The following is a 20,663-nucleotide window of genomic DNA, read 5'->3' as shown; positions in this document are numbered from 1 at the left end:
GATGACGTGACGCTGAGCAGGATGCAGGAAGATGGTCGTGACTTCTGCTTCAACAGATGTTGAAAGGTCGTGACGAGTGTAATGTTTGTTCAAACACTGGCTTATATATATATATATATATATATATATATATATATATATATATATATATATATATATATATATATATATATATATATATATATATGGCGCAGTTTGCGCTGTGTTTTGCCACGTCACGACTTTATCTGACTAATTGTATTATTTAAATTCAGACCTGTATTGGACTGAAAGAGGAGAAAACGCGCGTGGAGAATCCGTTATTAGGATGTGTACCTGCTGCCGTTCAGCTTGTCCTGCACGAGCTCTGATACCGCGGCTCTTCTATCTGATGCGACTGCACGAGCCGATACGCTTTTATCTCTTCAGCCCACGAGGCCCCGCGGGCCCGGGAACCCCCCCCCCCCCCCCCCCCCAACACGAACACGGACACGGACGTGCAACAGCACATTCCGGCCTATTCATTTATACATCTATTGATTTGTTAATTGATACAGAATTGATACCGCATCGTTATCATAATTAGTCTCTCTTCATTTGAGCCATCTATTGTATCACATCCGGCCTCGAGGCGCAGGAAGGGATATGGATTAATGGATATACTCTTTTTAGGGTAAAATGAAAATAAAAAAAGAGAGACGACCCTTTGCTATCATCAGTTATCTTATTGCAGGATAAATTGGCTTAGCAAAAACTCTTTTGTTGAAATTATAAATAGGTCAACAGCTTAACCTGAGCTTTTGTTTCTTTCATCAAAAAAAATTAAAACACCTCCAAATAACTCAGGCTCCAGTGTCGCTCACGTCGTTACAGCCCGTTGCGCTGTGCTGTTTGCTTTTTTTAATGCTTTGCCCTCCACACGCCTATATAGCCCACGACAGCCAAATAATAATGAATCATTTCATAAATAATGGGTTTAGGGGCTTATCGGGAATGAAGAGGCCGCTGCCGCGCGCTTATCTCTCTCGGCCACATTGCGGCCTGTGTTCCGCTCCCCACACTGAGGCAGCGCACTGGATGCAGCGAGGAATAACTCACACACACACACACACACACACACACACACACACACACACACACACACACACACACACACACACACACACACACACACACACACACACACACACACACACACACACACACACACACACAGCTCCACAACTGGCAGAAAAAAAAGAAAAAAAGAAAAACCTCAGACATGGATGACCCACTCACAAAATGGCTCCACTTACACAGTAACATCAACAACACGACTGGAACGGTAAGTGCAACAAAAAAATCCACCTCTGTGTTTAAAGCAGCGGTTTGGTTGTTCCTAAAGGTCGGAACTGGATTGCTGTCGTCTGAATGCTCTCGCTGGTATGTACATTTGTTTCAGTCTATATTTTCCGCTATTGTCCGGTCGGAGGCTTCAGACTGAACGGGGTGTGAGAACGGATGCGAGGCCTGCTGGAGAATTCACAGAAATAAAAGTGCGCTTTGCTATTGCCAGTCTTCTGTTCGTTTATATTAATATGCCACGGACATTAATCGAGATCCGTGGACTAAACCCATAACGCGCTGTAGTTTATTCCCAATGACAACCCGTCAGCTCGCGGCCTCGAGCCAACAACCTCACGGAGAAAAGAAGAACAGCAGCAGCTCAGAGTCCTTTTGGGTTATTATTATTTTTTCTTGATGAACTGAAGACAAAAAAAAAATATATTTATTCCGACGACGAACGGAAAGCAAGCTCTGTTGTCCCGGCATGCTCTCTCTCTCTCTCTCTCTCTCTCTCTCTCTCTCTCTCTCTCTCTCTCTCTCTCTCTCTCTCTCTCTCTCTCTCTCTCTCTCTCTCTAAGACATCATGTCACCTCTAAATCATAAGCAATCGATATAAACGTGTACAAGATATTAAAATATGACTTTATGCAGAGCTGTTTAAATACATAACGGTATTAACTGAACGTTATGATAAACAGCGAAGATCAGAATAGAAGAACAAAAGCATAAAGAAACCACGAGACAAAGATCTTTGTAAATAACAAGTCAACATTTAACAAATATTAATGGCTCCAGATTTATGATTATTTATATTTCTAACAGGCACAAATTCATTCATATTGTATAATTTTCTCACACGGAGTCACAACGTGAAGGAAAAGATCCTTCAGCAGCTCAACAACGTGACAAAATCCTCGAAAATGAAAACGTTTTCAAACTAAAATCTCTGAAATAATTTGTGTTTTTGTCCATTGACGCAGAATTATCTGCATTCCATTTTCAATAAAACAATATTTAAATATTGTGGTAATGTAGTAATTAAGAAATGTAATGAAGCTAGCAAGCAACTCATGTGTTAATTCTCTAGTTGATAATACTAATAATCTATAATAAAAACGTTTAATCGTAATTGATTGTTGTACAGTAATAACAATGTGAACACATTGTTACAGCTGGTTATTCATGTTGCAGCTACATTCAGACTGTCACACATTAATCTGACCCATAAATTAATGGCGGAACATCTTGTTCAGGCCGAAGTGGACTCGCGCGCGCGCTGACGGGAGAATCATGATGGAGAAGCGGCAGCCGGAGCTTCGTCCCGGGAGTCCCGACGAAGAGTCCGGTCCTGGAAAGCGGGAGGACTCCTCCATCATCTACAGGCTGAACGGATGCAAGGAGGAAGAGGAGCCGAGCGGGGAGGAGGGGCAGAAGGGGAGGGGAGGGAGCTTCAAGGGGGTTGAGGAGACGGATGACGTTCCTCTGCAGAACTCGAGCAACGGGACCAGCATCAGCATCATCATCAACGGCGTTGCCAAGGAAACTGCCTCTCACAACGCCCTTGACCTGAAAAGGGAAGTGCCGGTGATCGAGCTCTCCAGGAGGGACGCTATAAAGGCGCTGGAGCAGCGGACCGAGAGCCATTTGGTGCCGATCACGGAACTTCGCAGACCTCCACCACCGCCGCTGCCGCCGCCGCAACGAGACGACGCTCGAATGGTCCAACTGAGCCCAAACGCGTTTCCTGTCCCGGCCCGGGCCATGCTCTACAACCTGGCGCAGCCTCTCGCCGCCATCAACAGGTGAAGCGGACCGGGCGCACGCGGCGTTACGCACGTTTCATCTTTGTGTTCAGAACTTTGATGGCTGTGTGTGTGTGTGTGTGTGTGTGTGTGTGTGTGTGTGTGTGTGTGTGTGTGTGTGTGTGTGTGTGTGTGTGTGTGTGTGTGTGTGTGCTGCTCTATTATCAACAAGGACGTGTCACGTTGTAGTGTATTCAATATGTGGACGTTATTTAGCAATATGTGCAAGAATGATGGATAATTATCCTATGAATGTGTGTGTGTAGGGGTGTGTGTGTGTGTGTGTGTGTGTGTGTGTGTGTGCTGCTGGTGTAAGGAGTGGGGGTTGTTGAGGGTTAGATGCAATGAAGGGAATTATGTAAATGTGTGTTTTCCTCATATACCTGTGCATCTTTTGTCTGCTTTCTGTGGCTGTAGTCTCGGAGGGGAGTCGGAGCAGTACAGCATGTACCCCAGCAACAGGGTGAAGCGCCGCCCGGCGCCTTATGAGGTCGAACTCGACGAGGGTGAGCACGTTTAATATCTTTATGAGTACGGTGAGACGCACTTCTGCTGTGTCCTTCTGCCAGTACTGTCTCCACAACGTCTCTTCTTCATCTCAATTGTCCTTCATCCGCTGACATTGATCTATACTCTTAATCTGAGCGTTGCAGAATATGTCTTCAAATAAATAATTGTTCCACCCAGAGGAATACATACATCATAATTCATGGCATAAATGAATGGCGCTAATCTGAATGTCAAATACTTGTACCTGCATGCCATTAAAGTGAGCTATACTTAGTCAGATTTGGGGTTTATTCCATCTAACAGCTCCTTCCCATCGCGGCCCACTCACTGCCATATGCTGAGGTGGAGGATGGGGGTGCTGCTGCCTCCATGCCAAGGTTTTACTGCAGAGTGGGCTGAAGGATTAAGATAGACTGGGTGTGTTCCAAGGGCGACAATAGCCTGGAAGACACAATTGCTGTGGGCGGGAGGATGTGACTACCTGCACTGGAGTGTTTTATTGTATCTGAATAAATAAAAAGTATAGAAAAAGGAAAAGGCAGCGCAGTGTCCCCTGAACGCTTTCCTGAGGTTTGGCATGTCAAACATATTTGACACAGAGCACATTGTACTTTATGTTGCAAGGCTCTGAAACTTTTTCTCCATCATTCAGAAACTCATCTTTCAGGGAATTTTATTTTAGGATTGTTAAACTTTTGCTTTGAACACATTCGTCCTGACATCCAATGTGCACCGGTTCTCCTCTTCTATTCTAGCATTCTCAGTTTTAGCTTCTTCACTTCTGCCTCTTCTTCTTACTCTCTGTGTCCGTCTCTTCTCCTCCTCCTCTTCTCTGCCAGCTGGCCAGCCAAAGATTGTTCGTCGTATCTTCACTAACAGTCGGGAACGTTGGCGGCAGCAGAACGTAAACGGGGCGTTCGCGGAGCTTCGCAAACTCATCCCCACTCACCCTCCAGACAAGAAGCTGAGCAAGAACGAGATCCTGCGGCTCGCCATGAAGTACATCAGCTTCCTGTCCAACCTCCTGGATGACCAGGACGGCGGGAGGAACGTCGGCGGCACGACCGAGGGGGAAACGGGGCTGCTGGTGGGGGTCGGGGACCACGAGGGCGGCCCTCAGGGCGGCCCGCATCAGGACACGGTGGTGGGCTTGGCCAGGGACGATCTCCTGGAGACCATGTCACCAGGTTCCAGTTGTGGAAGCCTGCCTGACGGCGATGCCGAGGGCAGTCCTGAGAGCTTTATGGAGGACCAGGACTCGCCTCCAGCTCCAAGGACTCTAACGGCGTCCCGCGGGCCGGCGCTGCATCTACCTGCTCGAGACCTGAGGCGCAACGGACGCCCGATAGACGGCGCCAGCCGCCGATGATGCCGATGTCAACGGGCCACAGACACGACATCTGACACTGAAAAGAGAAGGACTGAGAGAGAGGCGTCTATGCTCAGGACCTGTTAGCTTCGAGCTGTCAGTGTAGGAAAGAGAATCAAGCTCCACCCAAAGAGATCCTGGCGTGTGTTCCTGTCTCTACACCTGACGGAGCGCTGAGGAACAGCTGGCTCTGACTGGCGATTGTTTGAATTTGATCCATCAAAAGACTTGTAACTTCTGCATGTCTCATGTCTTTGACTGACCTGCCCTTTACAACTGCTTTTAAAAGTCTACGGACAGAAAATGAGAATAAAAACAGGAAAAAAACAAAAACAACTCAAACCAAACATCAATTTAAGACACTTGTCAAAGATTTTTCGATTCGTAATATTGAAGTTTGAACCAATTCTTCAATTCCGATGCTATTGACGACAATGTAATGCGGCCAACCCTAGAAATGTCCCAACACACTGAATGTGTTAGAATAACGACACCAGAGGAAGTCGGCCTGCGCTGGAGGCCGGGACAGAACCGGCTGGACTCACTGTACCATGCAGTATGTGTTGTAAATATAGTTCCACAATGTAACAGCAGTGACTGGAGTTCAAGTCATGTGGTTTGAGATGTACTATAGTGTGTTTGTCAATTGGTTTACTAGCAAAATGGTCTTTTGGGAAACAAAAAAAGAAAAGAGACGGACGAGCAGAACTCCAATGTAAAGTAGAACAGGACCGTGGTACCGTTTACTGCTGGCTCACGGTGGTGGTGAGGAACGCCGACAGACAGTTAAACACTTTCACTGCCGGGAATGAATATATCTATTTGATTTTGCGGAGGTACAAGACATGCAGTGTTTTTTAAAGTGTACAAAATATGAGTTATACGATATTATGAAATGACTCATGCAGTCATTTTGATATGAATGTTTCAGTGTTTTAAAAAATAAACTGTAATGCAGTTGTAGTTTAGCAAGGTACACAAATGAATCCCTTCATTGCCGCATACATATACATGACACACACACACACACACACACACACACACACACACACACACACACACACACACACACACACACACACACATATACAGTGTTAATATCATAACAACACCAGCAGTTTTCTGATTAATACAGTTAAGGTTTGCTCACTGTTGTTGGTTCTTCTGCTCCTCCAGCAGGACTTTGTTGGTACCTTTGGTAACTGTGGTATTTTATGACTTGCAGTAAAGGGACATTGTACGTTTGGTAATGACATATTTGTTGTATGATAGCTGTATCTATAAATATATCCAATGTTAAAGCGATGAATTTTATACAAAACCCTTGAATAAAACATGCAGAGGACAAAGCCTTGTGGTCGATCTCGTCAAGTTGTAGATTTTATTTTATTTAAGGCAAATAAATCCAGCTCCATTTAATTCAGCTAAATTATTCATATTCGGTTCCATATCATTTGATCCAATTCAGCGTCAGTCAATTACAAGAAACTTAAAAAACTGGTTTGCCACATTCCACCATACATGACTCTCACACACACTAACTCATGATTGCATAATAGGCAGATGGCATGACTTATGCTGCATAACTTGTGCAGCCGTCCCCGGCTGGTCTGCAGTGAGTAGTTGAACCAGCTCCTGGTGGAACTCCCCCATCTGACGCTGGATTCCTCTCTTCCCCCCAACCAGTGACACCTTCCTGTGGAGGTCAGCGCGGCTCGGTGGCCGGCAGGATTTCCTGCCTTTGTGAAAGTGGTTTCACGGCCTCGCCGCTCTCGTGCGCTCTCTGTTGTGTCTGAACACATCGTGAAGCCGCCAGCGGCCGAAGTCACTCACTTATGGAAAAGTTACGTTCACCAACCGCTGTTCATTAATAAGGAATTAGCAGATGGGGGGGGGGGCTGAATAAATGCTGCTTCCCTGAAGCGTCTGTCCGTCCCTGTGTTCCATCGCTCCACACGGCCGACGCCACAGCAGCTCTGAGATGTTTCTAAAGAAGGGGAAGGCGTCCAGGAGCATCGGAGACGTCCAGGTGTTCGGGGACCTCCTGCTCTGCTCCGGCTGAGCTGGGACTCAGTGAGAGGCCCTCAGGGTTCATGCTGCCAAACATCCACCTGCTTCAGTGTTCCTGACGCGCCACCAACACACACACTCACCAGCAAGAGAGGGATACAGCGAGCGTATACCAGGGATTGAAAGGGAGGGGATGAGAGGCTTGTGTGAGTGTGTATGTGCCTGCTGTACATAGATCTGTGTGTATGTGTGTGTGTGAGAGAGAGGGCGTGTGTGTGTGTGTGTGTGTGTGTGTGTTTATCAGCTCAGTGCAGATGGGTGGCAGAGTGGCTCTTGCAGCCAAATGATTCAGTATGCTAATGAGTTGTTATCTGTGGTGCTGCAGGAACAATATACTGTCTTTCTCACAGTGGGAATCCGGCCTGCTGGGAGCAGATTACACTGCAACACCGCCAAGGTAGTTATTTATATTTCACACAGAGTAGTAGAAATACATAAATGCACACACACACACACACAGATAGGCCTATAAACAAACAAGCAAAATAACATTTTAACACACACACACACACACACACACACACACACACACACACACACACACACACACACGCCGCCATTACCAACAACAACATAAATATGACAGAAATGTAAAAGTAAATTCATGTCCTTGACCAGAAGCGATGGAGAGGTTTTCCTCTGAAACCATGTTTCTGTTGCAGGACGTTATAGATTATTAATCAGTAATAAGTACATGTTTTATTGACCAGAATGTTTTTTCCTCATCAATAAGATTTGTTCAATTGAGGGAAATGTTTATCTTTAAAGATCTGGAGTCAGCTGGAACACAGAAATAGTTCAAACTGATCACCTTTCATCACCGGCTTTCCAAAAATGACACTTCTTATGTTCAAAATCCTCTCATCATATTTTCATTACCTTTATATTCTTCGTTAATTTATCTTCTCTTGACTTTTGACCTCAGATCCGACGCTTGTGTCTCCTTTCAAACATTCATAAAAGACACAAATGTACAAAAACACAGGCTGTCTTTGATAACATATTATTATTATTATTATTATTATTATTATTATTATTATTATTATTATTATTATTATTATTTGTATGTAATTTAAAATATAAATCCCTGATGTTTATGATGTCATAATATTTCTTGTCATAGTGAAGAAGAGTTCTCCGGTCAGACATTTATACGCTGTCAGCTCTGAAGTGTATCGTATGGATAAATTATTATGAATGTCAATTTATGGCTTTGTTGTGAAAATAACGATCAATCTATGAGATGGAATTATTAATAAGAAGAGATGAGTTGATCGATTGCAGGAAATCAGACCGGATGAAGAGACTGAAACATTTAATAAATATGTTGTCAGTAATTATGAGTTTTTCTCTTTGTGTCACGACTGTACGACCGCCTCACATTCAGGTGATGAAACGTTTTATTAATAGTTTGGACAAAAAGTACTTAAATACAGAATATTGTAATAAAAACAATATATTTATCTCTATCTATTTACCTTATTTATCAATGCAAACCCATAAAAGCATTAGTCAGATTTTCCTGTTCATTCATAATCTTCCTTGAGCATTGTTGTGTTGCTTAATACACAACTAACATGTTAATAAACATGAAATATGAAGTCTCATTGTTGCATTAAAACTGGATTATATTCTCCAATTTGCTGCAAACACCAGAATATAAATATTATTGAATTTGAACTATAATCAATCACTTTATATATCAAAGAAGATTTCTAGATCGCTGTGTTTGTCTGTGAAAATGTAATAATTATTATGAGTATCATATTGCAGAGGTTTTGGTTTTAATGTGATAATGTATAATTCATATTGTCTCCATCTCTCTGCAGAGTTCTGCTGTTTGCTGCTTTAGGGCAGAAAATCTGTTATTATTAATGTGTAATGCAAATATATATATATATATATATATATATATATATATATATATATATATATATATATATATATATATATATATATATATATATTTTGACTTGTACCTCTTCTGGGTGAAGCTTCATTGAACCGTCAGTCTTCTGCTCCTGCGGCTCTGAATCTTCTTCACCGTCTTTAATCTTTACTGACAAAAGAAATAGAGATGCCACTGTTTCTGTACTGGAATCAATATCTCAATTTAATAAAGCAAATTCACTGAAACAATAGAAATAGAGCTGCGGGGAACGACGAGAACCTCACATCCATCCGACTATATTAGTATTGAGTATTGATCAGCTGATGTTGGACAACATGTGGAGGCTTATTGTCAATAAGATGTTTGTAAACATCCCATTTTTATTCAACGTCTGCAACATTTTCTTTTATGACTTTCTCTGTATTCGTCTCATTCAACGGCCTCACCAAAAGCTCTTTACAGAACTTGGACACCTGACACCCTCTAGTGGGAACCAAACGCAATCCTGGATTATTTACTTCAATTGTTCCCAAATGTGCATTGGCCTCATTGACACACAGCTTATCTGCTCTAATTGCAGACTAATAGCTTCTGAATGAGCTTCTGCTTCTGGTTCCGAATAAATAAAACCCAAGGGTCATCCATTTCAAGCAAAGTCATTTTTTAATGCATTGTTCAAAATAACCGATGTGTTGCATGCAGAATCATAATTAAGCCTCGTCTCCAAATACAGAACGCCGGCGCAGCGTCTGTTTGATCAGCACGAGGCCGAAAGCTTTATTTCATGCTAACAGCAGCAGCGTTGAGCCGAATCACGTGAGTTTGACAGAGCAATAAGCAGAAGGTTGTGGTCTAAGAGGAGGTACGGGCAGCAGGACGGCGCCTCACAGCTGCTCCACCGGCTTGTCCTTCGAGTCCGGGTACAGCAGGAAGCCAGAGAAGGTGCTGTCGTCCTCGTTGCTGGAGTAAACTCCGTTCCAGTCCCTCAGCGTCTCCAGCCACACCTGGTCGCCCTCGCTGAGCTGCATGAGCGCCAGGTTGGAGGCCTGGTCGATGTCCTGGCCGTACAGCGAGTCCCGCGTGCGCAGCTTCTTGATGCCGTTGACCACCAGGGCGGCGCGCACGGGCCTGTTGCGCACGGTGATGTGGTAGCTGAACAGGTAGACGCCCGGGTAGCTGGCGTTGAACTTGTTGAGCGCCGGGTCCCAGTGGCCCTCCCCGTTGTAGAACACCTTGTCGAACTTCACCGGCAGGCCGGGCGGCGGGAAGGAGCGGCTGGGGAACAGGCCCACGCTGAAGGCCGAGCGGACCGGCTCCACGCTCTCACCGGGGGGGCCCTTAGGGCCTCGGGGGCCACGCCCGCCTTTAGCGCCCCTCTCCCCCCTCTGCCCGGCCATGCCTCTGCCTCCTGGGGGGCCGGGGGGCCCCCTGTGACCGGTATCTCCCTTCCCACCCGGGAGCCCCGGTTCCCCTCTCGCTCCCTTTGCACCGTCGGTTCCATTCACGCCCGGCTCCCCTCTCAGACCCGGGGGCCCGCGCTCGCCCACCTGGCCTCTCTCTCCTTGGAGACTCTCGCCTGTAGGTCCTTGTTCACCTTTGGGGCCCTTTGTCCCGGCTGGCCCCGGGGGGCCCGCCGGCCCCTCTCGCCCTGCGGCGCCGTTCGTCCCATTCAGACCAGGCTCTCCTCTTTCTCCCGGGTCCCCTTTCAGACCGCTGAAGCCGCGTTCACCTCTCTCTCCTCTGGGGCCCGGATCACCTACAGAACGTTTAAATTCACATGTTTTCATTCAACACTTGTATTTTGTAATATTAATATGATTTCTTTGATCTCATCTATTGTAACATGATTGAAGGAGACAATGCGTAAACCTTTGTGTTACTAACACACACACACACACACACACCTCTGTCTCCTGGTTTCCCTGAGGTACCAGGCGCTCCAGGCAGACCTGCAGGTCCTTCGTCTCCTTTCTCACCTGTAGATTTGATCAATAAAGCGTAAAAAATGACATCAGCTAAATACTGATACGGGACACCGTTTTGCAAGAAAGGGGAGAGAGAGAGAAGCGTCCAGCTGGTCACCCTGGTGGTACCTATGTCTCCGTTGAGGCCGTTGGCTCCAGGAAGTCCTGCGGCCCCCGGCGGGCCCCTGAGCCCCGGCTCTCCCTTCTCTCCCGGTATCCCTGAACAAAGACAGAGAAGAGCGTGAAGAAGAAAACATGTCGACCTCCAAAAGGTCATTTTTCTGAAATGGATAATCGGCCTCACCGAAAGGGCCCCTCTCTCCTTGCGGCCCTGGGGGCCCGCTCGCCCCCGTGGGCCCCGCGGGGCCTCGCTCTGGCGGACAGCACTCACAGAAGTTGAAGAAGCATTCGTTGTAGTCCAGGGTGTAATTCCCCAGAGGGTTCCCGGGGGGCGCTAAGGCGTCGGGGGGGAACTCGGTGGAGTACGTGTCGCTGGAGTAGGTGGTGCTGTCGCTCGGGGACGGCGAGTACGCGTCCATCGTCACCTCCGTGGTCTCATCCGCCTGCAGGCTGCTGGAAGGAGACGGGGTGGTGGTGGTGGTGCGTCCGCCGCCGCCGGCTCGAGGAGGCTTCCTGGTGGGCTGAGGTTTGGGCCAGCGTGTGGTTCTGGCGCCGGAGGCCGGCGTGGCCATTTGAGCCACCAGCACAGCGACCAGGAGGACGAGGCGAGCAGAAGGCATGCTGAGCGCCTCACACATGGAGCTGGAAGGAGGAGAGTGGACGCTGAAGGCCTGGAGATGCAACAGGTGCATCTCAACGAGGAATGAAGCAACTTGCATCTTACCTGTTGATGTAAATGGTGTTGACTCTTCACTCCACCCCTTCCATCGATGACGGCTGCAGACCGCCTCTGTCCTTATATTGCCCCGAGACAGAGAACAAGCGGCTGAACGGCGAGGTCATGAGGAGGTCGGTGGGCTGGCGAGTAGAGATTACATGACTCCTGAGGGACATGAAATAAAGCAGCTCGTACAAGGCAGGACTTCATTCTGTGTGATGTGGGATATGATTCCAGTGCACACACTGCTTAAATGTTGTTCACACACATGCTCGCTTTGTACACACACAGCAGAACTATAAGGTTACACACAAGGATACACACCCCCGGAACATGTGTACATAAGCATCGAGCATACAAACACACAAACTCACACATTGTTGGTAATGAATCACACTTCATGTAAGAGTTTCTGGGTGCAAACCCTTGGATAGTGATCACAGCATGGCAGCACCTCAAAGCAGAACATGGATCCTCAAGCACCCACAGGAGGGATCCATGTCCTGAAACAGCCGGCGGAGCCGCATTGATCCGACGTTCTGGTCTTGAAAACCAACCAGGGAGGAAACCTCGTGGAAACCTGGAAACCCGTAAACCAGCTCCACTGAACCGAGCTGTACAGAATGTGTGTTGGATGAAGTTTCAAACCTTTGACTTTAACTGATTCATCGTCGGTTGCCACGGTTTGTTTTGCAATATTATATTCCATTTCTGCAAAAATAGCTCCCCTAAACGCACTGTACCTTCAAATTAATGTTACATGTCTAATTATATTTGTGATTAGATGTGTGTGTCTGTTTGTGGTGAGTATGAATTGTGACGTTAAGTCAGATAAAGATTGATGACTCTAGAGAGCCGCCAGGTGGCAGTGCAGCGACAAGACGTCTGAATAAAGGCTTCATTAAAACCCTTTTATAGATGTAATATTTTGTTATTATTGCGTCACACCCTCTTATTTAAATTTGAATCGTGCTGCATTCAAAGCTACTGTACTTGTGTGTCTGCAAGTAGGATGTGGATTATATTGTATAGATTATATTCTATAGATTATAGTTATGTGGAGATAATATGGAGTGAACATGTATTTATATTTAATATCAGTCTGATGTCATTTTAAAGTAATTGACACCGTAATTTCATTCCGCAATGTGTTGTGTTCATCTCACAGTTTGCTGCTGCGCACTTTCGCGCATCAAGGACGAGTCAAAACATCTACTTCCGCTGCGTACTTTCAAAATAAAGCCCCGATTCAAATATCTCCCTTTGTGCACAGCAGTTGTCTCCGGCTTCAGTGTTTTAGTGTTTTTCATTTATTAACAGCCTTATTCGTGACACAGCTGAAGAAAGGACGCGCGCGCGCGGGGGAGGCTGTGTTGGTGCGCGGACCGAACCGGCCGCCGGGGAGACGAGACCGGGTCAGCAGCGGAAAAGGAGGACGCCTCCTCCAGTCACTCCGTCGACTCTTCGGCCCAGGGTGACATGCCTTTCGTCGGGGTGGGTCTAACCCGAAATATCCGCCACCCTGTAAAGGGCTGTGGCAGCTCGGCTCGACTCGGAGGATCCGCGCGCAGCTGCTCACGGAGCCGCCGATAGGACCGAGACCTCGGACCGAGTCCATGCCGGCGGCCTGTCCGCTTTTGTGCTGCGCTCCCCGGCCCGGTGTCTGGCAGTCTGCCGCGCACGGTGCGTCTACGTAGAGGAGAGGAGAGAGGAGAGAAAGAGGAAAGAAAGGCCTCCGCGGAACAGCTCACATGTTGAAATCAGCTTCCGGCAGACATCGCGGTGCTGAATCGATTTGTTCATAGTTCCGCTGAGCGGATGGAGTGAATCGAGCTGAAGGGTGAGAGGAGACGGACCGCAGACGCGTTGCGTGTGATGATAGGAGACACAATGACGCTCTTGTCTCTTCTGGGTCGGATCATGCGTTATTTTCTCCTGAGGCCGGAGACGTTGTTCCTGCTGTGCATCAGCCTGGCGCTGTGGAGCTACTTCTTCCACACGGACGAGGTGAAGACCATCGTCAAGTCCAGCCGCGACGCCGTGAAGATGGTGAAGGGGAAAGTGGCGGAGATGATGCAGAACGACCGGCTGGGAGGCCTCAGCGTCCTGGACGCCGAGTTCTCCAAGACCTGGGAGTTCAAGAACAACAACGTGGCCGTGTACTCCATCCAGGGCCGGCGGGACCACATGGAGGACCGGTTCGAGGTGCTCACCGACATCACCAACAAGAGCCACCCGTCCATATTCGGCATATTTGACGGCCACGGCGGAGAGGTATGCTGGCAGGGAACGGGTTAAATCAGTGCCATCATAGTGCAATTAGTTTGTCTTCACCCAACCTGCAGGTACAGGAAGTTATTTGGAGAAAACAAATATAAATGACTCAATGAAACCTTTTGCAATCCCATCATGCAATGGGTGGAGATGTATGACAACAACACTGTGATTTATATTATTATGGAAAGGGACATTCAAGTGGTATCATAAGAGATGGAAAAATAAATGCCAGCAATATATATATATATATATATATATATATATATATATATATATATATATATATATATATATATATATATATATATATATATATTCCCCTCTCCATCATTCTTCTGTGTGAACTCCTCCTCTGTCCCACTGCTAATCAGGGAGTTGACGTTGGATGCATCACAAAGAGAGAGAGTGTGTGTGTGTGTGTGTGTGTGTGTGTGTGTGCGTGTGTGTGTGTGTGCGTGTGTGTGTGTGTGTGTGTGTGTGTGTGTGTGTGTGTGTGTGTGTGTGTGTGTGCACCACTCCCCTATGTCATCAGGGGTCACTGGTTTCTCATGGCTCCTTCAGACCTCGTGGTGCCATCTGTCCTCAGAGCTTCTAGTGGCTCAGTTTCTGATTTACATCCCAATCTTCTGGTTTCATATCATTTATTGTTATTTCTTCCCTTAACACAACTCAGGAACATTTAGATTGTTTTGCCTGGACAGTAATCCTTTTTAAATTTAACGAGGCTGGAATCAGTGACGTTTTGGTTTTAGCTCCATCTTTAGGTTTCCTATATTATCTGAGGATTTATTAGACTTAAACTGAACTAAGTTGTTCTTTGAATCTATATTCCAACACACGTTCATCAATCCAAGAACCCTCCATGAAAAGGCCTTCAGCTCTGTGTTCAAAGTGTTATTTACAACATAAAGACGAACGTCACGGTGAAGCATATTATATCATATCATTCTATAACGTTCATGAAAGTTCCTCTCAAACCCAACGTTCTGCTTGAAGTCACAGCAGAACGTTCATTCCTGTATTTCTCCATTTCACAAGATTAGTTGCAGGAGTTGCAGCTTTGTTGAGTTCAATCTCAGGACCACAAACAGAGTTTGGCTCCGTCTCCGTTCCTCCACAAACATCTTCCTCTTTGAGTCCGAGGTGAAGGGTTTTGTGGGAACGCTGTGATTTTCTTCTGGGTCTCTCAATGCCGACGATGTTGTCAGGAAATATGGCGGACATCCTGTTTGCGGTGCATTTTTAATGCACTTTGGCACAACTGTAAACACACACTCGCACAAGCTGCCAAAACAAATCCAGGCCGATGGAAACGGCTCGCCGGCTGTCTGAAGGTGCGCAGGACGTTTCTCAAACGCCTCTCTGTTCTTTTCCTCCCTGTGTTTTTATCAGGTTTGAGTTATGGTCCAGAATTATGACCGTCAGCACAAACGGCTGCTCTCTTCTTTTTTTATTTGTATTTTTGAAAGCTTGAGTTACAGAGACGACCCGCTGCTGAAGCCGAGACTTTGATTAGTTCACAACCTTTAAAAGCTTTCGCAACACCAAACTGAATTCATGACTCGTGGGACAAGAAAAGCATCAAGAGACCACGATGCAGATTAATCAGCCTCTGAGAAGCTTGGTCCAATAATGTTCACTCAGACTGTGAAATGCATCCTTTGGATGACATTTTCATAATGCATTAGCATTAGCATTAGCATAATGGGAATCTTGGCAGAGAAATAATGGGAAGAAGAAGATGATGATGATGAGGCTGTTCAATAATTCAGCACAGAGCACCTGCTGTATAAAAATAAATGTGGTCCTCATGTAAACAGCATTGCATCATATTTCCTGGTAAACACTGAATCAATGTGATGAACGTGTAATACTGTAATACTCAGTTACACGAGTATGGAGAACAGACTTGTGCTTGTTTAATGATGAAAGCCAAACAGAAATGTATCATTATGACATTTCTATATCCTTCACATCAAAAGTGCTCGTATAAGAGCACGAGCGACACTTTACTTTCCACAGTGTCATTTAATCCAGCGTGAAGAATGTTGATGAGTGCCGCTTGGAGCGTTAAACTGGGATACATTGGATGAAACCTCCATGGGATGGCTGCAGGTCACTGGTGAAGGTCTTGGTGTAATGTGTGAGCTACACAAGCTTCTCTTCCAGCTGTCTCACGTATTACTGGCTTAAAGTACATATGTCTGAACCTCTAAACTAATTGGAAATAATCATCACCAAAAAAGCTCTGTGCTTCTTCCGCTGTCTAACCCGCGCCATGTCTTCCCCTCCTTCCTTCGTTCCTTCCTTCCCTCCCTCCTTCCCTCCTTCCCTCCCTCCTTCCCTCCCAGGCCGCGGCCGACTATGTGAAGGCTCACCTGCCGGACGCCCTGAAGCAGCAGCTGCAGGCCTTGGAGAGAGAGAAAAGAGACGGCGCTCTCTCGTACGGCAGCATCCTGGAGCAGCGCATCCTGACGGTGGACCGAGAGATGCTGGACAAGCTCTCTGCCAACCACGATGAAGCAGGTCAGGGCGCAGGAGGGCGGGGGAAGTGAATATTAACTAGTTTGTATAGAGAGAGAGGGAGTTGGGACAGTTTATGGGTTAACAGAGAGGACAGGAAGAACGCTGGGTGAAATCCACCAGCTAAGATGTACACGGATCTAAACTGTTATAATATTTGTGGTGTTGTGCAGCCGGGCCGTGGTTGAAGTGGAGACGTCCAACAGGACATGACACAACTCCTCAAATCTCACAATGTCCTGTGTCGTGTCCTCTGAGCACGAAGCCTCCAACGACATCTATCTGTTGATGGTATCTGATACGTCCACAAGGAACTGTTGATTTTTGGCCCATTATTTGTCTTTGTAAGTGTGTTTGGTCTCTCTCTCTCGCTCGCTCCCTCTCTCTCTCACACATTGTAGGTGACTGTACATGTACACTCAGGGGATCGCTGGTGGTCTAATCTTTAGAATCGGTGTATTAACTTTAGTCTGTGGTGGCAGATGTGATCACACCAGAGATCTCTTGACGTTTTCATTCCTGGAGATTTATCTGCTGACATTTTGGACTCGGCCCCAGAACGTTTGACTCATTGTTATCTTAAATGTCACGCAAACCAAACACTGCCTGTCATTCTCCTGTTTGCTCTGAACAGCAACCACAAGCAGCACATTACAATAACACATCGAGTCGAGCACGACTGTTTTCAGCTGCAACATCGGTGCAGTGATCACAACAGATGTTGAAAGCCGGTTAATGCAATGTTTCCACATGCTGCAAACATGTTTTATCATGTGAGCTCCTGTGACTCCCGGTGTCTGAAATATACTTACAACCAGATGTCATTCAGGATTGTTGGCACATGAACTAAAAACAGTCTTTCTCCTCCAACACGTGCAGGAACGACGTGCTTAGTGGCGCTGCTGTCAGACAGAGAACTCACGGTGGCGAACGTGGGAGACTCTCGCGGCGTGTTGTGTGACAAAGACGGCAACGCCGTGGCCCTGTCACATGACCACAAGCCGTACCAGCTGAAGGAGCGCAAGAGGATCAAGAGGGCAGGTAGAGGAACAACGCTGTCAAATAAAACACAGACGAACGTGCACTGCACTCGCGTGCAGGAATATAAGGCCCTTTGTTGCCATCTGGTGGTCTATTGAGGGACTGTGTGTGTGTGTGTGTGTGTGTGTGTGTGTGTGTGTGTGTGTGTGTGTGTGTGTGTGTGTGTGTGTGTGTGTGTGTGTGTGTGTGTGTGTGTTTATTAAGTAATACAAAATGAAGCCAGTATTTAAACGCCCGCTCATCAGACTGGTTGAACCTTTTTTAAGCTTTTCTTTCTTATTGCTTCACTTCCAGGAGGTTTCATCAGTTTTAATGGCTCCTGGAGAGTCCAGGGGATCCTGGCTATGTCTCGCTCTCTCGGGGACTATCCACTGAAAAACCTCAACGTCGTCATCCCCGACCCCGACATCATGACCTTTGACCTGGACAAGCTGCAGCCGGAGTTCATGATCCTGGCATCGGACGGCCTGTGGGACGCTTTCAGCAACGAGGAGGCCGTCCGGTTCGTCCGCGAGCGCCTGGACGAGCCTCACTTCGGCGCCAAGAGCATCGTCCTCCAGTCGTTCTACCGCGGCTGCCCCGACAACATCACCGTCATGGTGGTGAAGTTCAAAAGCGGCGCCGGGGGGAGCAGCAGCAAGGCGGGCGAGTAGGTCCGGTCCGGTCCAGAGCTCACGGCGCGATCAATGTCTTCGGTGGTTTTTCCAAATCCTCTGGGTGGAGCAGTGAGAGTGACATCACTGTGGACACTGAGAACTAAACAAGTGCACACACACACAGACACACACACACACACACATGCAAACACGTTGTAGACAAAGAAATAACAATGTCATGTTTTGTTCTGTTTTGGGTTTTTTTGATTGACATACGGGCATTTGAACAAAACATTTGATCAAATTTGAATACATAAAATACTGAAAACGGTGGTGATGCAGGAACAGACACCAGACAGCTCACATGAGACTGAGTGGTAACTACTGTTTGCTGTACATGCACATACATGTACATACATGCACGTACATGCAGATACATGTACATACATGCACATATATGTACATACATGCACGTACATGCACATACATGTACGTACATGCAGATACATGTACGTACATGCACATACATGTACATACATGCACATACATGTACAGCTCCACATGAAGCTTCTTTCAAGGCTTCAACTCGTGCCTCCTTGAGAACTTCTGCGCAGCCGCAGGAAGCTACTGAACATGTTTGCATTCACGCCGTCATGCTTGATGATGCTTTTGAGTAATGTTTGTGTCTGAGAACATGTAAAACACAGAAAGACTCCAGTGGATCCATATTGTTATTGATCTTGAAGCGATGCTGCGTCTCCAGTTTAACTGCAGAGGATCCTGCAGACCTGAAGGCTCTTAACCGTATTCAACCCGCTGCACTTGAAACGTGTCACAGGGGAAAGAAGTTGCATGAATATCAATTTAAACAGCGAGAGCTCTGATTGGCCAGCTGCTCTTCTGGCAGGACTTTGACCAATCAGAGCTCATTCTGCTCTGGGTTGGATGAACCTTTAGACGCTGTTTAAGGTGAACAGACATGGAAATTATAAATGTTTATGGAAGAAACTGAGCAATTGGAATCATAAATAAAACAAATTAAATAATGTGATTAAATTTAAACATGTGATAAGTATTTAGTCATTTAAAGGTGAAGGTAAACATAATTAGTAATTCTACTTAATAATAATAATAATAGCTTTTTATGTAGATTTGATCAAACAATTCATAACCGGAATAACGCTTTGAAGTTAATTCATTCATTCTTTACAATTTAACAAAGTCAAACGTATCAGGATGTAACTGAATGAGCTGTAAATGAGCTGAAGGCTGTAAAGTCCTTTCACTTCAGTGCAGACGGCGTTGTGATGCTCAGGAGAGACGCTGGCTGGAGTTTTACTTCAACACATGCACACAGACACACAAACCGTTATGTAAAAAACAACTTTTCAGATGTTTCTTTTTTAGAAAGGTGAGTTCTTACATAGCAGCCGATGCTAACGCTGTAACCCTCAGTGGTACAGCAGCGCTCTGTGTAGCACCTGACCTTCTTGGTACGGCACTTTTATGGCGCTGAAGTGAACCGTTCCATCAAAGCTGTTCACACATCTGCATCAGGGCGTGTGTTTCCACTTCTCCGTGTCCATGAACAGGACATACGACTCTGGTGCCTCCCTTTGACCTGCAAGCGCACAAAACAGGAAGTGCAACCCAACCCCCACCTCCAGGAACGGCCTCAGAGGTGACAGCGAACGTCACAGCCAGAATGCTCGTAGCTGCGGTATGAAATGCTCCTGCAGCAACACGACAACCAGCCGTCAGGGAGGTCACAACTCAAGTTGCTGCTTCGTGTTCAACGAGTTCATCACTGTGTTGACCTTCACATCAACTGAGAGACAGTTTTATTTAACAGTTTACCGAATGCCTTATTTATTGTTGAGTGTGTCTGTCAGATTGCCAAATCAGAACACTGTATAATATATTTGTTGCGCTTCTGTAAATTACCCATCACTTCTTTTTGAGAGGCAGTTCACACATCTGGAGCTGATGCTCAATGTGAAAAGAAAAGGCAAACATAATCTGTATGTAAAGGATCAGTAATAAAGTCTTTCATCTTGAATGCATTTGCAGTCTTCATGGCCTCAGAGGCCTTCTGGCTTTACTTTACATTACAGCTCAATTACTGCAAAATGCTCCAACTCTTTATTTTCAAGGGTCTTTTTTAATTAAATTACCTTTTTTTCTTCACTCTGGTTTAATTTTCTTCATGTTTTACTTTCTCGCTCATGCTACACACACATCTGTGTTCTGTTCACCTTCCAGCAGCTCTAAGCTGCACAAGGACACGTATACAGTCTCATAAGGTTCATCATCTCTGCAGAAAGTTGAATCAGTTGTGTTCTGGCAGCAACACCTGTCTCAAAAATCTGCACAACGTTTGCAAAAGAATGAGGTGGTGAGATCAGAGGGACGCACGTGACGTCCTCTGCGTGCTTCCGGGATGCATTTCTTCGCGCCACAAATAGCTTCCCATGCAG

General features: G+C 46.2%; 3 protein-coding genes across 4 annotated transcripts; 2 read left to right on the top strand and 1 right to left on the bottom strand.

Annotated features, from left to right (window-relative positions):
- The first annotated feature begins 1,142 nt into the window (after window positions 1-1,142).
- On the top strand, window positions 1,143-6,067 carry tal1 (T-cell acute lymphocytic leukemia 1). The gene is made up of 4 exons (XM_068571529.1): window positions 1,143-1,303; window positions 2,559-3,107; window positions 3,525-3,613; window positions 4,457-6,067. Exons 1-4 carry the CDS (start codon window positions 1,245-1,247, stop codon window positions 4,984-4,986), a joined length of 1,227 nt encoding a protein of 408 aa, XP_068427630.1. The 5' UTR covers window positions 1,143-1,244; the 3' UTR covers window positions 4,987-6,067.
- Window positions 6,068-9,773: 3,706 nt separating this feature from the next.
- otol1a (otolin 1a) lies at window positions 9,774-13,583 on the bottom strand. 2 transcript variants are annotated; one of them, XM_068571527.1, is made up of 6 exons: window positions 13,501-13,583; window positions 11,756-11,914; window positions 11,216-11,673; window positions 11,041-11,130; window positions 10,852-10,923; window positions 9,774-10,703 (listed from the first exon to the last, which is right to left on the bottom strand). In XM_068571527.1, the coding sequence occupies exons 3-6, from the start codon at window positions 11,667-11,669 to the stop codon at window positions 9,832-9,834; spliced, it is 1,488 nt and encodes a 495-aa protein (XP_068427628.1). In that variant the 5' UTR covers window positions 11,670-11,673; window positions 11,756-11,914; window positions 13,501-13,583; the 3' UTR covers window positions 9,774-9,831. The 2 variants fall into 2 exon arrangements, with proteins under 2 accessions (XP_068427628.1, XP_068427629.1); XM_068571528.1 differs by lacking the exons at window positions 11,756-11,914; window positions 13,501-13,583 and having other exon boundaries at window positions 11,216-11,654.
- Window positions 13,006-19,248, top strand: ppm1la (protein phosphatase, Mg2+/Mn2+ dependent, 1La). The gene is made up of 4 exons (XM_068571532.1): window positions 13,006-14,023; window positions 16,378-16,552; window positions 17,429-17,590; window positions 17,885-19,248. The coding sequence occupies exons 1-4, from the start codon at window positions 13,625-13,627 to the stop codon at window positions 18,241-18,243; spliced, it is 1,095 nt and encodes a 364-aa protein (XP_068427633.1). The 5' UTR covers window positions 13,006-13,624; the 3' UTR covers window positions 18,244-19,248.
- Window positions 19,249-20,663: the final 1,415 nt, after the last annotated feature.

Source organism: Clinocottus analis, unplaced genomic scaffold, assembly GCF_023055335.1.
Source record: "Clinocottus analis isolate CAN_PGR_092001 unplaced genomic scaffold, fCliAna1.0.p SCAF_11, whole genome shotgun sequence".
NCBI lineage: Eukaryota > Metazoa > Chordata > Actinopteri > Perciformes > Cottidae > Clinocottus > Clinocottus analis.
This window is presented reverse-complemented; position numbering and strand designations above follow the sequence as displayed.